Source organism: Fusarium musae, chromosome 5 (genome assembly GCF_019915245.1).
Source record: "Fusarium musae strain F31 chromosome 5, whole genome shotgun sequence".
NCBI lineage: Eukaryota > Fungi > Ascomycota > Sordariomycetes > Hypocreales > Nectriaceae > Fusarium > Fusarium musae.
Genome location: NC_058391.1, coordinates 414,542 through 438,937, shown reverse-complemented (window position 1 = coordinate 438,937; position 24,396 = coordinate 414,542). Strand labels below are relative to the sequence as shown.

At 49.3% G+C, this 24,396-nt stretch overlaps 10 protein-coding genes across 10 annotated transcripts; 7 read left to right on the top strand and 3 right to left on the bottom strand.

Annotated features, from left to right (window-relative positions):
• Positions 1 to 3,172: 3,172 nt before the first annotated feature.
• On the top strand, positions 3,173 to 4,198 carry J7337_006499 (uncharacterized protein; the record flags this gene model as incomplete). Its single annotated transcript, XM_044824161.1, has 1 exon — positions 3,173 to 4,198. One exon carries the CDS (start codon positions 3,173 to 3,175, stop codon positions 4,196 to 4,198), a length of 1,026 nt encoding a protein of 341 aa, XP_044679818.1.
• Positions 4,199 to 5,299: 1,101 nt separating this feature from the next.
• J7337_006498 (uncharacterized protein) lies at positions 5,300 to 6,099 on the top strand (the record flags this gene model as incomplete). Its single annotated transcript, XM_044824160.1, has 2 exons — positions 5,300 to 6,002; positions 6,050 to 6,099. The coding sequence occupies 2 exons, from the start codon at positions 5,300 to 5,302 to the stop codon at positions 6,097 to 6,099; spliced, it is 753 nt and encodes a 250-aa protein (XP_044679817.1).
• A 160-nt stretch (positions 6,100 to 6,259) lies between these two features.
• J7337_006497 (uncharacterized protein) lies at positions 6,260 to 7,261 on the bottom strand (the record flags this gene model as incomplete). Its single annotated transcript, XM_044824159.1, has 2 exons — positions 6,260 to 7,004; positions 7,071 to 7,261. 2 exons carry the CDS (start codon positions 7,259 to 7,261, stop codon positions 6,260 to 6,262), a joined length of 936 nt encoding a protein of 311 aa, XP_044679816.1.
• A 450-nt stretch (positions 7,262 to 7,711) lies between these two features.
• J7337_006496 (uncharacterized protein) lies at positions 7,712 to 8,206 on the bottom strand (the record flags this gene model as incomplete). The annotated part of the gene is made up of 1 exon (XM_044824158.1): positions 7,712 to 8,206. One exon carries the CDS (start codon positions 8,204 to 8,206, stop codon positions 7,712 to 7,714), a length of 495 nt encoding a protein of 164 aa, XP_044679815.1.
• Positions 8,207 to 10,566: 2,360 nt separating this feature from the next.
• On the top strand, positions 10,567 to 12,327 carry SIT1 (ferrioxamine B transporter; the record flags this gene model as incomplete). The annotated part of the gene is made up of 1 exon (XM_044824157.1): positions 10,567 to 12,327. The coding sequence occupies one exon, from the start codon at positions 10,567 to 10,569 to the stop codon at positions 12,325 to 12,327; it is 1,761 nt and encodes a 586-aa protein (XP_044679814.1).
• Positions 12,328 to 13,548: 1,221 nt separating this feature from the next.
• On the top strand, positions 13,549 to 14,557 carry J7337_006494 (uncharacterized protein; the record flags this gene model as incomplete). Its single annotated transcript, XM_044824156.1, has 4 exons — positions 13,549 to 13,709; positions 13,758 to 13,995; positions 14,038 to 14,484; positions 14,513 to 14,557. The coding sequence occupies 4 exons, from the start codon at positions 13,549 to 13,551 to the stop codon at positions 14,555 to 14,557; spliced, it is 891 nt and encodes a 296-aa protein (XP_044679813.1).
• A 1,272-nt stretch (positions 14,558 to 15,829) lies between these two features.
• On the top strand, positions 15,830 to 16,462 carry J7337_006493 (uncharacterized protein; the record flags this gene model as incomplete). The annotated part of the gene is made up of 1 exon (XM_044824155.1): positions 15,830 to 16,462. One exon carries the CDS (start codon positions 15,830 to 15,832, stop codon positions 16,460 to 16,462), a length of 633 nt encoding a protein of 210 aa, XP_044679812.1.
• A 507-nt stretch (positions 16,463 to 16,969) lies between these two features.
• On the top strand, positions 16,970 to 17,283 carry J7337_006492 (uncharacterized protein; the record flags this gene model as incomplete). The annotated part of the gene is made up of 3 exons (XM_044824154.1): positions 16,970 to 17,032; positions 17,088 to 17,114; positions 17,191 to 17,283. 3 exons carry the CDS (start codon positions 16,970 to 16,972, stop codon positions 17,281 to 17,283), a joined length of 183 nt encoding a protein of 60 aa, XP_044679811.1.
• A 736-nt stretch (positions 17,284 to 18,019) lies between these two features.
• J7337_006491 (uncharacterized protein) lies at positions 18,020 to 20,802 on the bottom strand (the record flags this gene model as incomplete). The annotated part of the gene is made up of 5 exons (XM_044824153.1): positions 18,020 to 18,977; positions 19,022 to 19,601; positions 19,649 to 20,533; positions 20,580 to 20,664; positions 20,785 to 20,802. 5 exons carry the CDS (start codon positions 20,800 to 20,802, stop codon positions 18,020 to 18,022), a joined length of 2,526 nt encoding a protein of 841 aa, XP_044679810.1.
• A 1,545-nt stretch (positions 20,803 to 22,347) lies between these two features.
• On the top strand, positions 22,348 to 24,393 carry J7337_006490 (uncharacterized protein; the record flags this gene model as incomplete). Its single annotated transcript, XM_044824152.1, has 4 exons — positions 22,348 to 22,369; positions 22,416 to 22,547; positions 22,593 to 24,139; positions 24,187 to 24,393. 4 exons carry the CDS (start codon positions 22,348 to 22,350, stop codon positions 24,391 to 24,393), a joined length of 1,908 nt encoding a protein of 635 aa, XP_044679809.1.
• Between the last annotated feature and the right edge of the window lie 3 nt (positions 24,394 to 24,396).

Below are 24,396 nucleotides of genomic sequence, written 5' to 3'. Positions count from 1 at the left end.
CGATTCCGCAGTCAAACAATACTTAAACCAAAATGGTACTTCAGGTCGCCCAGGCCAGTCGCATGATGGGAATTCGGGCAAGGTATGGATTGTATTCGGTTGGGTTTTCTTGTACTGGTCATCGCTACAGGCATGTATTTGGGTTATGTTTCTTTATCGTGCCTTCGTTTAAGGGTTAGCGGATCATGTCCATGGCTTTGTTAAGTGGAAGGAGAGTTGAGCGAAGCAAGCACAATAGCGAGTTCATTAGCGATTTCATCATAAGAGTTAATTCAAAACATCTTCAAGGTCTTGTTCTATCATTAGTGATGTTCAGAACGCAGTGTCAGCAATGAAGACTGGTCCTGTGGGGTCGTGAGGATCTATGTTGGCGACAATGCCACCCTCGAATTCACACGACAGTCTTTACCCTGGCGACAGCTTGCATCTGATACGTTCAAGTTGTTTTCGCTACTTGCACGAAGGCGAGACACCCTTTTGCTGTGTAGTTGGTATGCTGCCTGAAATGTGTATTCAAGAGTATTGTTTTGAGTTGATGAATCCGACAGCTGATGCTTGCGCTGCCCACCTTACCTCGACATGTTTTGGCGTACATAATTATGAGAAGGCCCTTGATTCTCTCAAGATTCTCTCATTCTGTCCAAGAGACTCCAAGTAGATTGTGCTCTCAGATGCAGTATGCCCTTCACCATCCGTCTTCAAGCCCGCGACTTGATAAATCAGTATCAGCCTTGCAAACAGAGCACTCCCCATTAATCTGATCACAATTACCGCAGAGTCCCTCACGCTAATGAATACCAAACTCGACAGGATAAGTGTTCCGAAGAGTGCTTGGAGGCAATCGCCTACGTACAGCGCTGAAGCGAGAGTGAGGAACCAACCCTTGTGTCGTCCGCTGTCCTTGACATGAAGTTTCGGCTGCCATGCTGTAGGTGTAAAGTCAGACCACAGCCTTCCTCAATGTTCCCATGTGCTTTTTGCGTCGGTGGTGATTTTTAATCGTGCGGCGATGTGTCCAACGAGGTGGATTGCTAGTGCTGAAGCGGCCGAGAATTACTGCTGCGGAGGCTAGTTCTGCTTTTCCGAACTCTGGCGTGGTGGTGAGGATACAGTCTATTATGACGCGGTAGCCTGGACGAAGGGCGGGACTTGATATGTTGAGGTAGTCTTGTATTTCGGAGGAGCAGTTGTGCTTTAGTTGGCCTTGCAGTAGGGGATGCCATGCTGGGAAGAATTGGCGGAACTGGGCGTTTGAGCGGCGGAGGGCTGTTGTTGGTGGGATGAAGGGGAGGGTGGCTGCGATGAGGTTCAAGATGCTGAGCTTTGGTAAAGCACTGGCAATTTTGATGTAGTTGAGGATAACACTTGCGAGTGACGCATCGTGGAAATAGCGGCAGAGCTCCCTGAATAGGGACCACTGTACTTTATGCTTGTTCCATGCTACAGATCCTTCAGCTTCAGCTTCAGCCTCAAATCCTCTTCGTTTCGCAGGATCGACAGCTAACCCAATGGTTTCAATGATCCCGGTCAAAGACAGACAGGCCTGGGGGGGGGGGGGCAAGAAAACACTGAACCTTGATATACGGTGTCAAAATAAACTCAGTAAAGAGTCCCCTAAGCTTAGACTAAATTTAGCTAAATATTTTTATCACTTCGGTTTAAAGTCTTGAGTTTTCTTTCCTCCCCTAGACAGGCCATCTTCCGCCGCCAGCCTTATTCAGAATCAGTAGTTATGATAGGCGGCCTCAATGTCACTGTCGTGCATATCACCTGCAGGATGTGAGACATGGGATGGAAACAGGTTTATTTTTGGAATGCTGGAGGAGGATGGTTTGTGCTGATATGAGAGTATTTGAGCCATCTATTTAGAAGAATGACATCCTGTCACCTCACCTCGACCCTGAATCGCAAAACGATCAATGCAACTTGAGAAGCCTGAGACGCTTTTGGCATTGCTAGCCTCAACATCTAGGATTCATTTAGGATGAAAGTCCCAGGCCTTGCCGCCCATATCCATCTACAGACCTGGTGGTGCAAGCTTTGATGGAAGATTCCCCTCCAACACCATGTCAACAATCTATCAAACCATTATAATCCACCGTTTACTGAGCAAGCATAGATTTCGGATAACACCTTCTTCTATTTTTGACTAGACGAACGGCGGCATCTGATCCGGTGAAGGGCCGGCATGTTTGTTGGACATACCAGATAGATCTGTGGCTTGCCAATACGAAAAATAGCACCATTCGGCTAGAACGTCTGGTAAAGAGTGTTTGTTTGATTCTTTGTTTGCTGCTGTTGGGAGGGCACGGTGATATTTCCCATCGTTGAACACACATTCGTGCAGTGAACAGCTCTATATGTGAATTTTTTAATAATATCAGATAACTAAAACCCCTATAGGCATCATGATCACCGTCTCCCACAGCTGATTGCGAAGCTACTATTCCTGCTCAACGACGAACCCTTCCCTTGAACACCAACCGGATAGAATAAAGCACCAGACTTCACATCAGGACTTATTCACCTTAGGAGAATATGATTTTGGTATGTAGTTCAAGTCGATATGTAAGGCAGTTGGTAACATCTAGTTCCATTTCTATTCGGAACCAACGCTAGAGCTGCTTCGATGCTAGCCATCCGATCCCTCCATACAAACTCACGGCGGCTTAGTTAATGCGCCGGTACCGACATAAACCCACGCGTCTATTATATTAGAGTTGCAGCTACCGATCCGTTCAAGTTAGAGCCTCGCACATCGGAACAAGTAAAAGTGCGAGGGAGAGACTGAAAAGCTATGATTCAACTCTCATATACGAATATTATATCTTTCGAGACTTGCAAATCCGATAACTCCGAGCTTTACTCTAGTAGCAATGTCGTTACGGCGTGTTTACTACAAGGATCAAGAATCATTCTTGTATCTTTTGTCATGCTAGAAGCTATCTTAAAAAGTTCGAGGCTTGAAAATCCGACAACTCCGAGCTTTGCTGTAGCAGTAATGTTGATGAAGCGTGTGTTTACTTTAAGTATAAAGAACCATTCTCTCATCTCATCTCTCAGGCTTCCCCTTACCAATATCAAGCATCAACAATCAGCACTTACCAAGTCACCTGTCATTCATAAATCACACGCCAAGAGTATTTCAAGATCTCGCCAAAACCAGAACACAATGTCTCAGAACCGTGGAGCCGTCAACCCTGCAGCCCGAGTCCCCCTTGAGGTCAGGCCACTGGATACACGAACCCCAGGACCTGGCGACATACTCGTAAAAAACGAAATAATCGCCATCAACCCAGTCGAGGCCAGCATCACCAAGAACGATCTGTTCAAATCCAAGTACCCCTGTGTAATCGGTACTTCTTTCGGTGGTCAAGTCGTCGCTGTTGGCGAGGGTGTCTCTGACTTCAAGGCTGGAGACAAAGTTGCCGTGTATTCCAGCCCAACTGATGGCGATAAATATGCCGCTTACCAAGCCTATGCACTGGCCAAGGTGGACAAGACCATTCTCGTCCCAGAGGGCGTTGATCTGGCTGTTCCTGTGAGCATGAACGGAAACCTGACTACTGTCGTCGGCATGATCAGCGCCACAGCCGGTGTACCCAAACCAGACATTGAGAACGAAGTAGCTTCTACTGGCAAGAAGATCCTCATCTACGGAGGGACTTCTAACCTGGGTAGCTTGGCTGTACAGTATGTTCGCCGGGCAGGCTACAGCGTAGTCACCACCACTTCGCCCAAGCACAAGGCCTTTGTTGAGGCTCTCGGCGCCGACAAGGTCATCGACCACAGTCAGGATCGCGACACCCTCTTCAAGGCTTTTATTGCAGAGGGACCATACGATATCGTCGTTGATACCATCTCCCATCCCAGCACTATCAGCATACTCGCCGCTGTTCTAGCTGCCCAAGGCGGTGGTACAGTGTATGCTACCAGGCCCGCATTTGGCCCGGAGGCACTGCCAGAAGGTGTGGTCCGCCACTTTGCTTCATGGTCATCTGTGCTGAATAAGGAGGGCAATGAGCATTTTACCAGATGGGCTTTTCATGAGTTCTTTGCTAAGGGCATTGCAAGTGGCAAGCTTGTGCCGACACAGATTGAGAGGATCAGTAGTGGATTTGAGGCGATTAACTCTGCTTTGGATATCCTGGAGAAAGGAGTTAGTAACTCTAAGGTTGTTGTTGAGCTTGAGAAGTAAGAAGAGGTGGATTAGTAGAAGAGTCTGGTTGACTGGATATAGTTATAGATGACATATGAAATAGACTAGTGTTACATGTAAGGATTATGCAAACCTAAACTAAGACGGATAATTATAGTTGAACTTTATACCCTTGATTTGAAACAAACAACAGTCTTGCTTCTTGCGAGCCAATCACCCTCCCTTGTAACCTTGAAAGAGTATCACCTGAGTTCTACTCCTCTGTTGACATTTGATATATGAATTTTTAGTCGATGATAGACGGTAGATAATTGTTTGGGGTAGTCTAAGGAATACTAGAGCAAACGCTGGGTCAGTGTTCATCAAGAGGCTCTCCGTTGTCACGTTACAAGAACAGCCTAACACTGTGTCTGAAGTTTTGAAGCTAACATTATAGCTAAGATAAAATCTGTCTAAATTTACTCGAAGCATAGGAGATCGGCGTTTAGTTCAGGTCTTGCGGTTGGCATTGGATTTGCCCTGAGCAGGGTATTTTTCCAAGCATCGATTTAAAGATAGAGAGATGCTAGTATATCTCGACTTGGTTTAGACTGGCTGATCTTTGAATAAGAATAAACACAAGCACCAATGAATTCGTAAAGGTGGAGGGTAAACACACGAACAAAGCGGCAATAGTAGTCCAAGATCTCGATATGACCCCGAGACACCATATCACGCTACCACTTGCATCCCAATATAGATCAAAAAGGAAATCCTCACCACTATGCTCCGAACCTCCGAAACCTACTTAATTCAAGTCAGCTACGATCCAATCGTTCTTATCCTTGTATACGAGACGGTTATTCTAGAATACGCGGCTTCACTTCTATTGCTGGGGAAATTTAGTCTTGAGTCGTGATTGGTGGAGTTTCTGACTAGGTCATTCGGTAGTCGGCACTTATGGGGCTATAACTTACCAGATATGATCATATCGTCCGAATGGGAGTTTCAGGTCAAACACGCAGCCAATCTCCGAAGCACGGATACTTTGGGAGAAACATTATAAAAAAGCCGCCAAGGCTTTGTCTACTCTTCAATTTCATCTCTAGTCCATTCAATTCAGCCCTACAGTTTCAGTTTCATACTACATTCCTTTTCACTATGAAGTTCTTTACTGCTTTCTCTGCCCTTTTGGCTGTGGCTTCAGCTACACCTACTACTTCACCCTCCAAGACCCTTGATAAACGAGCTACCACCTGGTGTGATGCTTTCGGGTCCCTCCAAACTGAAGGATACACCGTTTACCACAACAACTGGGGCAGCGGCCAGGCTACCTCTGGTTCTCAGTGCACGACCTTCAACTCCGTCAAGAACAAGTCCTTCTCGTGGTCTACCAAATGGAGCTGGGCCGGTGGAAACATCCACGTCAAGAGCTACTCCAACGTTGCGCTCGAGAACATCAACAAGAAAGTCTCAGCCATCAAGTCCATTCCTACAAAGTGGACATGGCGCTACAGCGGAACCAACATGGTTTCCGATGTGTCTTACGATCTGTGGCTTGCTCCCTCTGTTGGCGCTGCTAACAAGTACGAGATCATGATCTGGGTTGGAACCTACGGCGGTGCCGGACCTATCTCCGACTCTGGCTCTACACCCCTTGCGACGCTGACTATCAACGGTGCGCAGTGGAAGCTGTTCCGTGGACCTAATGGCGATACTACCGTTTACTCTTTCGTTGCCACCAAGAACCAGGGCAACTTTGAGGGCGATCTTCTTCCTTTCCTTACGTACCTTACCAAGAGCCAGGGTGTTCCTAGCAGCTATGTTGCTACTAGCTTCCAGGCTGGTACTGAGCCTTTCGTCGGTAAGTTTTGTTCCGTGTGTGTTTTTGTTCTGAAGCTAATGGGTCAGGTTCCAACTGTGTCTTTTCTACCTCTGCCTACAGCCTCTCTGTCAACTAAACTGTCTGCAGCGCAGATTAGCTGGCTAGTCTTTTCTTGTACTATAAGTATTTTTTGTATATAACCTGAAATCTGTCTGTCACATTCTGATGGCCTTTGCAATAAAGAGCTTGTTATTCAATATGTCTAAACTGCTATGAAATCCCCAGGCATCCGCGATTCATCGGATCTCAATTTTCTCAATTTTGACTTTTCCTAACTTCAAAAGCTCCGAGACCTCGCCGCTCATCAGTCCTATCATAAAGCAACAGCCAACAAAAAGGTAGTGGTCTTCCTCGGGGCGGAGGACCGCCAGCTCTTCAGAGCCTGCAAGTACACAGACGACATCCCCACGCTGTACATCGTCTGCCATCGTGCCGATATAGCCATCATTGGTTTTAAAGAGCCTATTACCTGGGTGGTGCCGACCGTACGTATACCACTTGGCTAGTACCGCGCCAACGGAGGACTTTTGTGTCCATTGCATCGTCCAGTTTCTATCTAGAACTGGAGTTTCCGGGTGAGTCAAACGGTCTAGGCAAAGACCTAAGTCGACCGCATAGTTATCGTATGGTTCTATTTGTAACAGAGTGCAATATATTATCTCTAGTACGCTCTTGCCAGTTGGGTAGATATCCTGTGGTGACTGTGTAAATTCCATGATACATTGTTGTAGTCCGGTTGTCAAGAGATTCGCAGAAACAGTCTTTTCGTATACTGTGCCGACAACCTGTACTTTGACCCCTTTGATCCATAAGCTATCGCCATCAATATCTATGGGCAGACCGTTGGACAGCTCGGGCACTGTATCGTATGCAGGCCGATGCACTTTGAGCCCTCTTGCAATTGGCTTTCGTCTGTCAGCCTCCGAGAAAACGGGTGCCCAGCTTGGTAGATCGTCAAGGCGCTTGAGGCCAGTAGCATACCTATTCAGGAAGCTGAAGGTTTGCTGGCCGCTTCTTTGGGCAGCTTTCCAGATAGGCAAGGCCCACGCCATGAACTCCAGGGTTACCTCTCGAATGCTCTTGGTATAGTCAGGGGTGATCGGGGATTTTGTCACAGCCAAGAGGCCATAGATATAATCCAACTTATTGGAGGCCTTGGAATCCGGAGAGAAATATAAGCTCAAAAAGGCGGGGTCTTCATTGCCATTGATGATTCCTCGAAACACAAAGCGCGCCATTGAGAGATTCCAGATCTTGTTTGACGCGAACTGAAACGTACTGATACAGAACTGCTGCGTCGATTCCTGGTTTTTTTCCTTTCAAGAGTTCCATATAGGCCATTAGTCCGAATAATGCCACGAGACATGACGAATGCTCTATGTAGCGAGTTCGGCAGACAAAGTAGAGCCGCTTCGCAAGAATGATCTCCTGATAGATCCATACTCTGTTCCAAAAGTTGAGTTTACAGAATTTGGATATGGCTCCATATGGTCCGCCATAGAGTTTGTCGAGGTTTAGTGAATCGACACCAGTAGAGATCTCTGGACAGAGCGCTGATAACTCGCTAAGATTCCAGGTGCGTAGGCTGTCGCAAATCTTGAACAGTTCCATCTCTGTTAGACCTGTAAACTTTGACGGTAACGTTTTATCCCAAGTCTCACTGTCCACGTTTTCTTCGGCGATTTTAACTATCTTTCGAAAGCCTTAAACGCTTTTTGGACAACCTTGCCGCTTGCAGTAATCCAGGCCATAACCATTGCTGCCGAAGAGTAGATATCCGCCATCATGCCAACTTGGTGTAGTCTTTCGGTGAGATCCTGTTGGTTGATACAGAGTGCATCAGCCCACAAGCGGAACTTGGAGGTGTTGAGGCCAGGATCTGACTTTCGCTCAATATCGATCCAGTGTTGCTTCAGGTGTCGAAGTGCAGTAGCACGACTGACAGTCACCTGTCGAGTAACGCCGTCAACGACGATATCTTCCGTGACTGTCGGGTCACCCCAGACGTAGGAGATACAAGTGTAGTAAAGATCCGGTGTAAGGAGGACGGTATGGAGTTTGCAGTTGACTAAGCCATCAGAAGTGTTGGGAAGGATTTCGAGAAGACGCATTTCTCGTTTATCCTTGTTGAGGGGTTGATAGAGAGGCGGAAGGGGCCACGCTCCTGTGCTGGAGGACGCCATCTGGTCAAATATGATCAACGACTAGTGAGATTGACCTGCAGTTGTTGAGGCTGATGAAGAATGAACAAGTCCGCCTCGCGAGAGAGACTTTATATAGTTATTTTGGGTTACACGCAAGGCTTCAACCTCTCAGATTGTTTTCTATGTGACAGAAGGATTATGTTTCATTTTGATAAAGGAGTGTAGCCTGTATAAACACCAAGCTATCAAGCAAGGAGGAAGCAGAGAGGAAGCAGAGGATCAAGAGGCAGATAGAAGGTTTCATGATACTTTTGTCTAAGCACTTTCATGATTGAGAAACGACTTGGGCCAATCTTCAAATGTTGATTGATCTAAAAGCCTCATCTTAAACAAGCTTGTCAGTTGAATGATTAAGAATTTCTCTTACTCTCAACACTTTAATCGGTTTGTTTCAGGCTTCTCATCCAATCTCCTGCAACCTATCCGAGTTCTAAGCTTGCAAAAAAGACAAGTGAATTGCTGTCTACGCAGAGGTTTGGCTTGTTTTCAAGCTTGACATGAAACTTTTTCATAGAGGAATCAAACATCACACAGTAAAGCAGATGAAATCTCAAGGACACTCGAGTTATACTTCGCCGATTTAAAGGAGACAGTAAAGGGAAACAGCACATTAGATGAGAGGACTCAGAGGAGTGATTTAGAGAAATTTGTTTAGAAATTGTTCTGTGGATTTCTCGGTATGATGATGGCTAATTTTGATTGCATCTCAAACTTTTGGCAGATTCAACGGTTTCAGGTTGTCCAATAAGTCAAACTGAATGCATTTTGGTCTTATTGGCTCTGTTTTGGTGGATTCGCAAGTCAAACAAAAATATTGCACAGTGCCAAACATCTCACTTCTTCTCGATAGGTAAACACAGTAATACAGCGTCGCACAGAAAGGATTGCCCGCCTGAATGAAGCCAAGAGATCTTCACTTTGCTGAGAGACAGATTTCTCCGGCCAAGCACTTGTGGCAAGCTAGACAGAATTTTCCTCCCTCGCAGTAAGACCAAGCCATAGCTCGGCCAAGACGCGTCGCATAAACTCAATATCGATCGGCCAACATGATTGATGGATCAGATAAGATTAAACAATGACCCGACGCTAAGACAGCATTGGAATGCTCTACCTGAGACTTCTCTAGTGGCTTGAGTACTAAAGAAAAACTCAATGGCATGCCAAGAAACGTATTACCCAACGTCCAAGCTTAGTCCAACCGAGAAACCGACATCATCCGACATCGCAAGAACAACAAATCGAAGGATCAGGCAGTGGATGTGATGCAGCTGAGATCGACGACCAAGTGGGTTGATATATGCACACTCATTTCACAATGAGACGTTGGTTATCAGATCGATCCCACGTTGACTGACACATCCTCTCTTCACCCCACGAACATCTTCACATCTTGAACTTGGCCGACATATCCTCGGCCGGCGATTTACCCACATCCCGCGGCCTTTGACTCAAAGTCGCGTGTCTAATATCCGATGCCCCGTTCCCTTCGAGACCAAGCCCAGTGGATATTCCCTTCAAATTTCTATATCCGCCAAGAGAATCTCGGGACCCGACGATGTGGAATGACACCCTAAAGAGGAACTCATCCGTCCAAGAATACGCACAGCTTCTTACAATTGGACTCTCGAAATACCAGCCAAGAGACGGTGGCATGTTATCAATCTGTCCCTTAACCCAAAGCAGTCTTTATCCGCGTCATCCGAACACCATCAGATTTTTACTAACTTGCTCCGTAGACAAAAGGATTTTGTGGGAACGTTGCATTTTAGCGGACAGCGCCGATGATTTAGACGATCCCTTCCTTTTGGGGCATTGCATCGGCGAAACCGCAGGCAGCTGTTTAAAAAAACATCCTTGTCGTGGGATTTGACAGAAGGGAAATAAGTCTGTGGATCAGCGGGCTCGGGTGACTTGACTAACGCCAAGGGTGAAGGGGGTCGCTAATCAGTGAAACTCTGTGGTTATACGAAAGTTTATTGTTCAAGATCAGAATTCACTTCACGGGCATGATGGAGTCAAGTATAGTAACGCTGGTAGTAGGATAATGTAGAACTAAGTGTAAGAAGACGTCTTCCGCCACCTTCATCATCGCCATAAATCCCCGTCGCTGTACGCTACGGACGACACTAATATAGCGCATCAGTAGGCTCCCTCCACTCCCTATCAGATCCTCCGAAAAGTTCTTCACTCGGCACGTTAAAGTTATCTAATCAATCTTTGTGGATCTACCTCCAATGCTACATAATAAACCTTCCATCCTCCCCCCCTCCACCATGCTCTCTCTCGCATGCTCCATCTCTCTGTGCATGAACTCCTCTTGAGGCTCAGAATCATCCACCATGTCCTCCCCCCCAGAGAAATCCCCCGACAACGACCACGGCCATGAAGTCCCCCCTTCAGCCGCCGACGCCGTCCGGGACATCACATCCCCCGGTGTCCAGCGCATCAAGGCCATGTCTGAAGTAATCACCCTCGCCGACCGCATCTTCATCTTCTTCGGTGTCTTCCTCATCGCCTACGCCTACGGCCTCGACGGCACCGTGCGCTACGCCTACCAGCCCTCTGCGCTCAACAGCTTCCAGGAACACTCGCTCCAGTCCTCCGTGAACACCCTCCGCGCCGTCATTGCAGCAGCTGCGCAGCCCACGGCTGGAAAGATCGCTGATGTGTTTGGTCGCGTGGAACTTATTTGTGTCTCTGTGTTCTTTTATACCATTGGAACTGTCATTGAGGCTGTGGCGCAGAATCTGGATACGTACTCTGCTGGTGCGGTTATTTACCAGATTGGATATACCATGATTCTTTTGCTTGTGGAGGTCATCATCGGAGATATCACGTCTGTGCGATCGCGTTTGTTCTTCAGCTACATCCCCGCTCTGCCCTTCATCATCAACACATGGGTCAGCGGCGATGTCGCAGAAGCCGTCCTTGGAGCTACAACCTGGCGATGGGGAATCGGCATGTGGTGCATCATCTACCCCGTCTGCTCTCTCCCCCTCATCATCAGCCTTCTCGTCGTTGGCCACCGCGCCAAGAAGGCCGGTCATCTCGTCGGCTACCGCTCTTCGTTCCAGCAGCTCGGTTTCAACAAACTCACCCTCGAGCTCTTTTGGCTTCTCGACATAGTCGGCGTAATCCTCCTCATCGCCGTCTTCGCCCTGCTCCTCGTCCCTCTCACCATCGCTGGAGGTTTCGAGAGCAAGTGGTCAGACCCTCAGGTCGTAGCCCCCCTCGTCATCGGCTTCGTCTGCATTCCCGTCTTCGTCGTGTGGGAGCTCCGCGCTCCCCATCCCCTTGTGCCCTTCCAACACATGAAGGACCGCTCCGTCTGGGCACCCATGGGAATCGCATGCATGCTCAACTTTGCATGGTACATGCAGGGCGACTACCTCTACACCGTTCTGCAGGTATCCTTCAACTTCAGCATCAAGGCCGCTACACGTGTCCAGTCCCTCTACTCCTTCGCAAGTGTCATCACCGGCACAATTCTCGGTCTTATCGTGTACAAGGTGCGCCGCTTCAAGGTCTTCATCGTCTCAGGAACGTGTCTCTTCCTCGTCGCATTCGGTCTCCTCATCCGATACCGCGGCAACCCCAGCTCCGACAACAAATCCGGCGTCATCGGCGCGCAGATCCTCCTCGGTATCGCGGGCGGTATGTTTCCCTACCCCGCGCAGGCCTCGCTCCAGGCCTACGTTACCCACGAGCGACTCGCCGTCATGACGGGTCTGTACCTCGCGCTGTACCAGGTCGGCTCGGCCTTTGGAAATGCCGTCTCCGGCGCCATCTGGACCCAGGTCCTCCCCGTGCGACTTGCCCAGAGCTTCTCCAGCTTCGGAAACGAGACCCTCGCTGTGTACGCCTACTCTCAGCCTCTGTCTGCCATTATCGACTTCCCTGTTGGTTCGCCCGAGCGCGATGCCATGATTGATGCGTACAAGCATGTCCAGCGCCTGCTTACCATCACTGGTATCTGTCTTTGTGTTCCTCTTATCGCGTTCTCGCTGTGCTTGCGTAACCCCAAGCTCACCGATCAGCAGAACTTGGTTGAGGATGAGAAGCCTGGTGCTGCCCCTGAGCGCTCCTCTGCATCTGCTTAGAAAAGTCAAAAGTATTTAAAAGTTGTATGTAATGTCGTAATATGGTAATTGATCTAGCCTAGGGCTATTTGTTTAATTTATGGTTCTCTGAAACATTTCGTGAATTGATCAACCGTTGAAGTTTATTGGTGCTCTTGTGAGGTCATTCATTGTCTTCTCACAATTAATTTGTAGGCGGCCCAATCGAGGTCGTTCTGCACCAAGGTCAATTGTTATGCACAACAAAGCCCGCTCAAAGACTTTGTCCGTCTCGAGACTAGGTAGGTCATCGTCAGCTTGTGTACAAACCAGGTTCTTCTCATCTTCTGATCGAAGCGGCCGAAGCTGCATTCGATGTCTACAGAAACAGACTCAAACTCAATTGATCCTCATGGTTAATGCACTGCTACACTCGATTAATCTGGCAATGCCTGTCAAGAATCCTCAGCTGAAAAGGGCCAAGAACCGATAAATTCTGTGATATCCAACACGTACCTGCATCTCCCCATCAATCACCAATCATCCCCCCCAAGCATGTCGTCCCGCTGCGAGACGCCTCATCTCATCACACTGCAAGGAACAAGCTTATCCTGTCATCAGCTCTGTCCAACCCACGGAAATGCCAAATCATCCCGTCTATACCCTCAACCACGGAGCTTTTATTCCAGTCTGCCATCTCCCGGTTCATCTTTATCGCCTCATTATCGTCTACATGTCATCAAGATATCTCCTCTCCCAGTTATCCCTAGCCCTTTTGTTCACAGCCAATCCATTCTCTTCCTCAACGGCCGTCCTCGTATTTTCTGCATGTTAAAAAACCTCCGAAGATACCGTTTCTCGCACAGCATGTGGTTCGTAAGCCATTGTGACACGTGTTGATAAGGTTCTCATCTAAGAGTACGAGATTTCCCACCAGCACCTTCAAAATCTCAGCTATTTAAGGGTAGTATCAAGGATGATCCCTTCTCTGTGGCTTACGATATTGACAGGCCTCAAAAATATCTGCGAATATATTGGTCTCGTCAGCCGATCTTAATCTGTGAGGAGTGCTGTTTTATGCTGTGTTACCCAAAAGTCAAAATGGCTTACGCCTCAACTTTGATGCACTTAGACCTCGAGAAGTCATTGTTCGAGTATGATACAGATAAAAGGGTATATAAGATATGTTTCTGTCGTCTATGTTGGGTTATCAAGTGGCCAGAAGGCATCCGTTCGTTACAGTCATTCGTTTAAACCCCCATTATGAAGTCATTCACTCTCCTCATCGCCTTTCTGGCAAATTTCGCCATTGCATCTCCATGGCCATCGCTCTTCAGTCGTTCTCTTGACAAACGACAGGCTGGGCGATGTGGGACTGGCTTTGGAACAGTCTGCGGAGCAAATGAATGCTGTTCCAGCGCTGGGTAAGACACTCACTCACTCCTCTTTTGACGAAGTACTGACCTTCAAAGATGGTGCGGAACTGGTTATCTTTACTGCTCTGCTCCTTCGTGTCAGATCGAGTATGGTCCTGGCTGCGATGCAAACGTTCGTCCGAATGGCCCTGATACAACGAATGTCGCTCGTCCGAAAGTTGGGAGTATTCCGTATGGTCAGGCTATTTATCGGTGTAACCGCAACGGCGATATTGCGTTGACGTATGATGATGGGCCATACACTTATACCGAAGACCTTCTCGATCTCCTCCAGGTATGTCACCTCCTTACTTTAATGTCTCTCTAACAATTACAGCGATATAATGCTAAAGCGACGTTCTACATCACCGGTCGCAACCTTGGAAAAGGCGCTATCAATGACCCTGATACACCATGGCCAGGTCTCATTCGACGCATGGTACGAGACGGCCATCAGATTGCCAGTCACACATGGTCGCATCAACGTCTCACAACATTGAGTCGCTCTAAATTCTGGAACCAGATGATTTACAACGAGATTGCCTTTGCTGATATTCTCGGTTACTTCCCAACCTACATGCGTCCTCCGTACTCTGCCAGCAATACGACTACAGATGCATGGTTGAATGAGCTCGGGTATCATGTCACGTACTTTAACCTAGATACAGAAGGATATCTACATGATAGTCCAAACATGATCAGCACGTCCAAGCAAATCTGGGATAACACCGTCGAGGGTCGAAGTCCAGCTACCAACAAATGGCTTCACATCGAGCACGACCCTGTATACCAAACAGTCTACAATCTAACAGAATACATGCTCCTCTCCATCCGCCGCAACAACTTCACCGCCGTAACAGTAGGCCAATGTCTCCAGGATGCCCCGTCAAACTGGTACCGCACCGTCTCCGCCTCCCCCTCGCCCACATCAACAACCACATCATCACCTACATTCCCCGCTACCACAAACGGGCGCTGCGGCTCACGACACGGCGGCGCGACATGCAGAGGCGAGCCCAATGGCGAGACGTGCTGTTCGCAGAACGGCTGGTGCGGCGGGACGAGCGACCACTGCGGGAGAGGATGTCAGCCTGTGTTCGGGACGTGTAGCGACACGCCGGAGCCTGCGGCGCCGGGGAGATGTGGAGCTGCGCATGGGGGCGCGAGGTGTACGGAGAGTGGATGGGGATGCTGTTCGAGGGCGGGATGGTGTGGGAGTACGGGTGATCATTGTGGGACGGGCTGTCAGAGTGATTTTGGGACGTGTAATTGATCTGTCGAGTGTGTAATTAGTGTGTATACTGTGTGAGAATTGGGTATATACAGAGTATGTATTGGAGAGTGGAGGAGGAGGATGTAATATTATTCCCGAGTAAAACCCCGATCTCCATTGATCTGCGAATTGACATCAGCACGGAATGAATTGTGCCGATTCTTGGCTTATGTTCAGAGCGTCTTTTGATTTTGTCAGAGTCAGTCGCTAATTTCAGGGGCAAGCCATGCAAGCCACGAGCGTGATGCTTAATTTGGCGGCATCTGTTGTCATTGGCCATTTCCATTTGACAAACCTTACAAGGCAGACTCTCCCTCTCTGCCATCTCTTTGCCTTTTCAGCTCTCTCTTCCTTTTATGCCCATAGTTGAACTTAATCCAGCCTCCGCCACACTCAATACGAATACTACATTCCACGGCAATCGACGCTCAGACTCAGACTCAGACTCAGACTCAACTTGATGTAAACACTCTCCGCACTAAAACGCACGCCAAGCCTTCAGCCCCAAACTTGGGCGACGTTAATTGGCCAATGCGTACGCTATTCTTTCAGCTCAGGCTTTTGATTGAACGCCAAAAGTATGCCGTTTACCCCTGAGTGTGCTGTAAGGCTGATTCGTGACTGGATCACGGCACATGGTACCATAACTAATATCACATTGGCGAGACATGGTGAATCCTTGGGGCGGTGGGTGGAAATGAAGTGAGACTAGTTGGTGTGCTAGAGAGGTCCTTTAATGGGGAATATAGACTATTAAAGGATGGCTTGATCCTCTTGTCTTGCTCTGTCTCTCTCTTCCTCATCAACACTCTCTCTACCTCAAGTCTATCTCCAATCTGTCTCAGATACCTTCAAGATGCAGTCCATCATTCTCACATCCCTCCTCGCCACCGCCGTGAGCGCCAACTTCATGGCCCACCCCCTCATGAAGCGCGATCTCCTCGCCCCCCGCGCAACCGCCCCAGCCGTCGGCGGCATCACAGAAGAGTGTCAAACCGCCATCCTCGACGTCTACAAGACCCTCCCCACGCCTCCCCCCGCCATCGTCTCCGACATCACAGAGAACCCCCAGACCGACCCCTGCTCCTTCAGCACCCCTGCCTCCCTCTCCAAGGACTACGCCAGCTACAGCTCCCAGATCCTGTCGTGGTACAGCAAGAACGAGGACGAGATCAAGTCTGCTCTCTCAGAGTGCCCTGAGCTGAGCCAGTACGCTACTGCTGTTCCTGTCTGCGCTACTGCTGCTCTTGGTGGAAAGGGTGGTGATGCTGAGAGTGCTACTACTACGGCTGAGAAGCCTGAGAAGACTACTGCTTCTTCCGGGGACAAGACTACTGCTGCTGCGGGTGAGGAGACTTCTGCTGAGAGTGACGCCGCTTCTACTCCTACCTCTTCTGCTGCTGCTGTTGAGACCAACGGTGCTGCTCGTGAGGGTGGTTTCATCTACGCTGCTGCTGCTGTTGCCGGTGTTGTCGTCGCTGCCCTGTAAGAGGGCTTATATGAGGGGAAGTTGTTGGCTATCTATAAGATTTAAGTTTATCTGCTTTTAATACAAGACATGTCTCTTTCACAAATCTCGTAGAAATGTAATTATGAATATCGTGAACGTCGTCTCAGTGTAGTCGTGAGATCTAATCTAGTGTTTGTCCATCACCAACCGTTTGAGTGTAACGCCGCATCCATGGTTTGGTCTTACAACAGTCCAAGCTTATTTTCATGATCCGCATTCTTTGTTTGACTACTGATTCGCGGACGCTCCATTTTATGTCAAACAAGTACAAACAACCAGCAAGCTTTGACATTCCATCACATTCACTGTCATCTCTGCCCTCAGCGCCACAAGTCACTCCTCCCAAACGCCTCAACAAAGAAGATGACGACCATTCACAGCAATCTCTCTTTCAGGGACAGTTTGATCTGCCTCTTCCACCGTTCATAACCACCATATCGTCCTCTTCTCTGCTCAACCATAATATCTCAACTTACAACTTTAATCATGGACGCAAAACTCACCATCGCCGACAAGATGGGCCGTGGGCTCACCAACGGCATCTACTTTGTAACTCACAAATGGAGTATGATCATACTAGGTTATATCTTTATCATCTCAATAGGCAGCACTCTTCTCTACTTTCACGACGGTTCGTCACCTGACCCTCTCTACCTCCCCTCTGTCTTTCTCCCTACCTTTCCATCATCACCTACTAACACCGTCAGAACAACAGCCCTCCCTCCAAACCCGAAGCTGGGGCGGTTTCGACCAACGTCCCCTTACAGAGAAGTGCTACCGCCAAGAACGCACCGCCATGATCCTCTCACTTCTCTTCGGATGTATCGGTGCCGACCAGTTCTACGCGCATCACTGGCCTCTCGCTGTGTTCAAACTATTCACTCTTGGTGGAGTGGGCGTCTGGGCGTTTGTGGATATGATTCTTTGGATTGTGGGTGGTGTGTATGGGACGTCTGGATGTCCTGGGGGGAGTTCCAAGGGATGGCAGTACTGAGAGGCTTGGGGTGATGGAGATAGTGGGAGTGAGCAGTCAGTTATCATTCTTTGTTGGTGGACTATACTAATGATATTGGCAATTGCAGTGTTTGGTGGTGGGTAGTAAATAAAAAGATCGCAATCATTTATTCTTTGGAGTTTGTGAGTGTCGGTTGACTTACACAAGGTGACTAAAGCTGCAAGTCTACGGCACAGTATCCCCTTTGAGATCCCTCAGCCTTATCTTCAGCTCGTACAGCTTCGATACAGATCAAACCCCCTAGAATCAAGATTGAACATTGCGCTCAAAATCAACCCCATTTCGGGATCCAGTTGAGGCTTGCCTTCAATAAAGCCACTCCACAGGCACATCTGAGCCCCCGTTCACCAACAGCCATGTCATCAATGCCACAAGACCTCATATCAATAACATCACGGCTCCATACATCACAAATAACTGCCATGTTTCTTTTCATTATACTCATTGATGCCATAGCAACCCTGACGAAATGACCAATCCTTTTCTACACCAGCCATCTAAGCATAAAAAGCACATATCACTTATTCCTCGTCCTCCTCACTCTCCTCCTCCTCAGCTTCCGGCTCGCTCTCAGCCTTCTGTCCATTAACGGGCTCCGCCACTTTCACACCGCCCTCCTTCTCAAGCTTGAGCCACTCATCCCACTCAGGGAAGAGCTCGTCGTCCTCGCCGGGAACACCGATCAGCTTGGCTACCCTGCCCTTCTTGTTCTTCTCCAGGTTCTCCTTCCACTCGTGTACTACCGGTACAGTCAGGCTGGGCTGGTAGGTCTGGGAGAAGAGGACGGCTTCGGCGAGGCGGCCTGTCTCGGTGAGGATCTTTGTGCAGGCTTCGATGTTGCCGAGGAGCCATTGGCATGAGAAGGCGACGTTGTGAGAGCCGGCTTCTTGTGCTTGAGCGGCGAGGGCAGCGAGACCATCGCGGTCGCCTGTTGATGAGTGGAGAAGCAAGAGGGATCCTAGATCTTTGGCGTGAGTGAAGCACTCAGCAGCAAGGGCGACATCCCAAGCTGATAGAGCAGCGTCACCAACAGTCTTCCACTTGTGGTCGGCATCAGCCTCACGAGCAAGGTCCAAAGCGATAGCGAGCTCATTCAATGCCAGTGCAAGCTCAAACTTGTGCTCAGGATCTGTCGCAACCTCCAAGGCAAGCTCCTTATGGCCTTGGCCTTCCAAGAATCGCGCAATCTTGTTGAGTTGGTCGTGGGGAATTGTTGGTAGCAGCTCAGCAGCTGTCTCCATATCATCTCGGAGGACAAGAGTCTGGTACTCGAGAACGGGAAGAGACAGGCCGAAGGAAGTGACGTTGACATCCTTGTCGGCAAGGTAAATTCGAGAATCGCGCTGAATGTAGCCCAGGATGTACTGGGGCTTGTCGAAGTGGGAGACAGTGTAGGTCTGGTCGCCAACAAGGTAGTTGAGTCGGTTGGTGCTGTTGGTGTAGATGAAGCAGTCGCCGATCCATTCGCCAGTTCGGACACTATATTGTTAGCACGGCAGATTAAAGGGGGACGGGGGACATACGACTCGCTGATGTCAGTGATGACCTCAAAGGCAGCCTCGACACCATCCTCCTCAACATCTCCAGACTGGACAGCCTCGACGTAGTTCTCGCGAGAGAATCGAAGAACGTAAAAGGTATCCTCACAAGCAATTGCCACCAACTCGCCGCTATCAGACCAATAGACCTGCTTGGGCTCAACCTCAATTCTTCGAACGAGACCACCGGTAGCCCAGTCAAAGAAGGAGACACCACCTTGACCTGTGACACCGAGAAGAACACCGCCATGGAGTCTCTCAGCCTGGAAACCAACATCGAGACCGCCGGTCTTCTCTTGAAAGTTCTTAAAGATCTTGACGCTCATGGCTGACTCTCGGATGGCAAAGTCATTGCTGTTGTCCTTGGAGGCCCAGACAAAGTCGAGTGCTGAACCGAAAGCCTTGTTTCGCCAGGCGAGGGCAGTGTAGATGATGTATTCGCCATCACCGCAGACAGCGACGAATCGACCGTTGGGGGAGTGGATAAGCGTTTGGGGGTAGACTTCGCAGGTACCGAGATCCTTGGTGGGGAGGGAGATTGGCTCGTTGTCCTTGATAGAGGCATCTGTCTCGTTAGCTTAATCCAGTACTGGTACAGACATGTGTACATACCTCCTCCCTTGATGATTGAAGAGACAACCTCGTTGTGTCGAGCCCAGATGAGCTTGCCGGATGCATCCATGGAAACAGCGGGCTCCTCGCGACCAAGCTTGACGACAACAGCACCATCATCGAAACCAACAGCGACACCCTGCTTGCCCTTTTGATACGAGACACACCAAGCTCGCTCTAGACTGTAGTTGAGGGATTGCTCGAATCGGTAGGTGTTGGCGTGCCATATTCTTATCGTACCGTCCTCGGAACCGGAAATGATGACGGGCAATTCGGGGTGATAGCAGGCAAACGAAACGTTGTTGGTGTGGCCTTCGAGAGTAGCGATCAGGGACTTTGTAGTGTAATCCCAAATCTTGACAGTTCGGTCGTCAGATGTGGTGAGGAGGTAGGGCTTGTCGGAGTGAGGGTAGTAATCGACGTGGTTGACACCCTTGGTCTCATGTGCTTCGAGGGTGAAGTTGGGAGTAGAAGAACCAAGACTCCAGATCTTGACAGTTCGATCAAGACAAGCCGAAGCAAAGGTGTTTGTATCCTTGGGGTTGATGGCCAGACCCATGACATAGTGACCATGGCCCTCAAAGACCTGCACACACTTCCAACCCTTCTCCCAATCCCAAAGCTTGATAGTCATGTCATCTGAGGCAGTCAAGACGAACGGCTGTGTGGGGTGAACGGCGATGGCTCGAATGTAGTCGGGGTGCGCCTCGAAGGAGGTGATCTTCTCGGAGGTGTTGTAATTGTAGACTCGTAGTTGGAAATCATCGGAACCGCAGACAATCCAGTTTTTCCTGGCGATGAATCGACCGGCGCGAACGGGGACATCGGTGAGCTCAAACGTCTTGACGATCTGTTGGGTTTCGTGGGACCAGATGTAGACGTGGCCTATACTGTCAGCACTGGATCTCGAGCTGCGAGGCCCTCGACATACCGCTGTAGAGGGTTGTGAGAATCCATGGCTCGTGAGGGTGAAAGTCAATGCCCTTAACTCGCTCACTGCGAGCGTAGAGCTGGCGCTGTATTGCGAAACGTGTCAGCTCAGATTCGCACAAGCTGCCGCCGCAGATATTGAGTGCGCTCGCTTTGAATAGCACCACGCTAATCATCAGGCGCACTCAGCAAATCCCCAAACTGACCTTGACGTCTAGCTTCATCTTGTCGTGTGTCGTCGCTGTCGCGTTGCGCAGTTGAAGATGCAAGCTGTCCAGCAAGGGCGGTGATATTGAGGTGGTGGGGTCGAAGTTAAGAATCCCTGAAGGAGGCTACCATGCGGGATGACAGTTGTCGCAAGTGCACAGAGTTTGGCGGGGGAAGTAAAAGAAAAAAAGACAGAGTGTCAAACGTTAATCATCAATCGTGGTGTTTGAATTGACAAAGCTTGAGCTTGTGTATATCGATTTGGAGCTCCCCGAAATGTGTCCTGCGGCTCTTGACAGGCTGGCCATGGATGTGGTGTTGGCCTGAAGTGTCAGGCTCCACCTCCTTATCCCTTCGTATCAGGGATGCTCCAGAAAAGGGGGACGTAGGGTAGATGAGAACAGCCAGAGCTAGGTTCATGAGATTGGTATTATGTATTGGTGCTTGAAAAGAATTGAGTTGGTTATTGTTCCTTTTTCACCCCTTTTTCCTTACTTAATTGACTTCCATGGTTAAATTGTTCGAATCTGTTGAGTGAGGTCGATTGTTGGCACGCTCCTTGATATCGTTCAACTACAGCATTACTTGCACACCACAGCTTTACATATTTGGCCATGTAAAGATGAGTTTTGACAATCCTTAGACAAACTTCTCATATTGAGAATTGCCAAAAATGTTCTGATCTGTTTATAGATCCTCCACAATTCAGCCAAGATTCTCGACACGCGTCGTCTTCGTACATGATGAAAAGTGTGGCTGTACAACGAGTTGGTTGCTTCACATCAACCATATCAACAATATACACTGTACACCAATTGACACTCTCTGGCTGCCTCTGCTTGGGCATTAATGACATTGTTTATGAACTAGTCTCGCTTCTCCTTCTCATTTACCCCTTATGTTATGGATTATTTGGCTGGCTCGCTCTAGGCTCATTCTCTAGCTGATCAACAAAGCTAGAGCCCGTGGCTGTGGCTTAAAATCGACCTCAGGGATTACTCCAGACCATCTCCACAGTCTGAGCTCCTGTGTCGCAGGCTGAGACACTGTGTTTCCAGCACCAGAACAGCACTACCATCGACCCTAGCTCACAGTGCGGGCTGCCTGCGGGAAGATCCACCTTTTCTGCTGCCGCCCAATGGGCCTTGGATGTCATAGTAATCCCCTTCTCCCATCCATCCCCCGTATCCACCTCATTCATATCTCGGCTGGTCTTGTCTCGGGCTCTTGTGCTTCGCCTCCTCCTCATATTCAACCTCTGCCATCTTTTGTTCAATTTGAACCTCCTTTCCCTTCCCAATCAGTCGGCGCACAGTGTCCTTTTCGTCTCGTCGACTTGCGATCCTTCACCCATCCAAACAGCGGCCGGTTTACGCTTCCACGCATGCGGGGTTACAAATCATCCATTTGTTGAACACTCTGCCACGCCATCAGCCTCCTGCTTGATCAGGAGTTTGTCAGCGCGCAGTGAACACTCGTTGCTTGACCCTTCGATCCTGCAACACTTGTTGACTGTCGATCTTTGACCCCAACCATCAAATACCTCGTTGACATCAACAACAATGTCTTGGAAGCTTACCAAGAGTACGTCTTTATGTCCGATATCTGTCGCATCACTAACATCCATCAGAGTTAAAGGAAACCCATCTGGGTCAATCCTTGAGCCCTTTCTCTCGATCCCCCTCTACTTCAACCATCACCGAAAAGGAAAAGGATGGCCAGGCTAGCGGCGCTGTTACGCCTACAACGGAAAGTGCCATAGGTGAGCAGATTGGACTGGAGTAACGTCAGTATCTGACTTGAACAGCTGCCTCTGAGGCCATGACACAGGCACCTGTTGTTAAGCCTCCGAAGCCCGGTATCCTCGTTGTCACCCTCCACGAAGGTCAAGGCTTTTCTCTTCCTGAGCAGCACCGAAGTGCTTTTGCCTCGTCACACCAAGGATCGATGTCTTCGTCCAACGCCCTTGGAATGTCTGGCTCTGTTCGACCAGGATCTTCACAACGTGTCGCCGGATCATTTGTTAACGGCAGTAACCGACCGCACTCTTCAGCAGGCGGCTTTAACGGCATTCCCACCAACCACGGTCGAATTTCTGGAAAGTACATGCCATACGCCCTCCTCGATTTCGACAAGGTCCAGGTCTTTGTCAATTCGGTCGATGGAAACCCCGAGAACCCTTTGTGGGCCGGTGGAAACACCCAGTACAAGTTCGATGTGTCAAGAGTGACGGAGCTCGTCATCCACCTGTACATGCGCAACCCGAATGCGCCACCCGGATCTGGACGAAGCCAGGATATCTTCCTTGGTGTTGTCCGCATCAACCCCCGATTCGAAGAGAGACAGCAATACGTGGAGGACCCTAAGGCCAGCAAGAAGGACCGCGAGAAGGCTGCTGCTGAGCACGCAGCGCGCAATGGCCACCAAGGTGCCGAGTGGGTCGACGTGCAGTATGGAACAGGCAGAATCAAGGTTGGTGTCGAGTATGTCGAGACTCGAGCAGGTAAGCTCAAGATTGAGGACTTTGAACTACTCAAGGTCGTCGGCAAGGGCAGTTTCGGCAAGGTCATGCAGGTACGCAAGAAGGACACGAACCGAATCTACGCTCTCAAGACCATCCGAAAGGCGCACATTATCTCGCGATCCGAAGTCGCCCATACACTCGCCGAGCGATCTGTGCTGGCACAGATCAATAACCCTTTTATCGTACCTCTCAAGTTCAGTTTCCAGTCACCGGAGAAGCTTTACTTTGTTCTCGCCTTTGTCAACGGAGGCGAGCTGTTCCACCACTTGCAAAAGGAGCACCGATTTGACGTCAACCGATCCCGCTTTTACACTGCTGAGCTTCTGTGCGCCCTGGAATGTCTGCACGGCTTCAGCGTCATTTACAGAGATCTCAAGCCCGAGAACATTCTTCTGGATTACCAAGGCCATATCGCTCTTTGCGACTTTGGTCTTTGCAAGCTTGATATGAAGGATGAGGACCGTACCAACACATTCTGTGGTACACCCGAGTACCTCGCCCCAGAGCTGTTAATGGGTCAAGGTTACAACAAGACAGTCGATTGGTGGACTCTTGGTGTTTTGCTGTATGAGATGTTGACAGGTCTGCCACCTTTCTACGACGAGAACACCAACGAGATGTACCGCAAGATTCTATCAGAGCCTCTTCACTTCTCTGATGTGGTTCCCCCAGCTGCCAAGGATCTCCTCACCAAGCTTTTGAACCGCAACCCTGAGGAGCGACTTGGTGCCAATGGATCAGCTGAGATTAAGGCGCATCCTTTCTTCCATGCTATTGACTGGAGGAAGCTTCTACAGCGCAAGTACGAGCCTACATTCAAGCCCAGTGTGGTATGTATCCCCATGCGAATCGAGATAAACCCTACTGACATTTTTAGGCTGACGCTCTGGATACTGCCAACTTTGACCCCGAATTCACATCCGAAGCCCCTCAAGATTCCTACGTCGAGGGCCCCATGCTCTCTCAAACCATGCAAAACCAATTCCAAGGATTCAGCTACAACCGTCCGATCGCTGGACTCGGAGATGCAGGCGGCAGTGTCAAGGATCCATCGTTCGTCGGTAGTTTGACAGATAACCGATAGGTC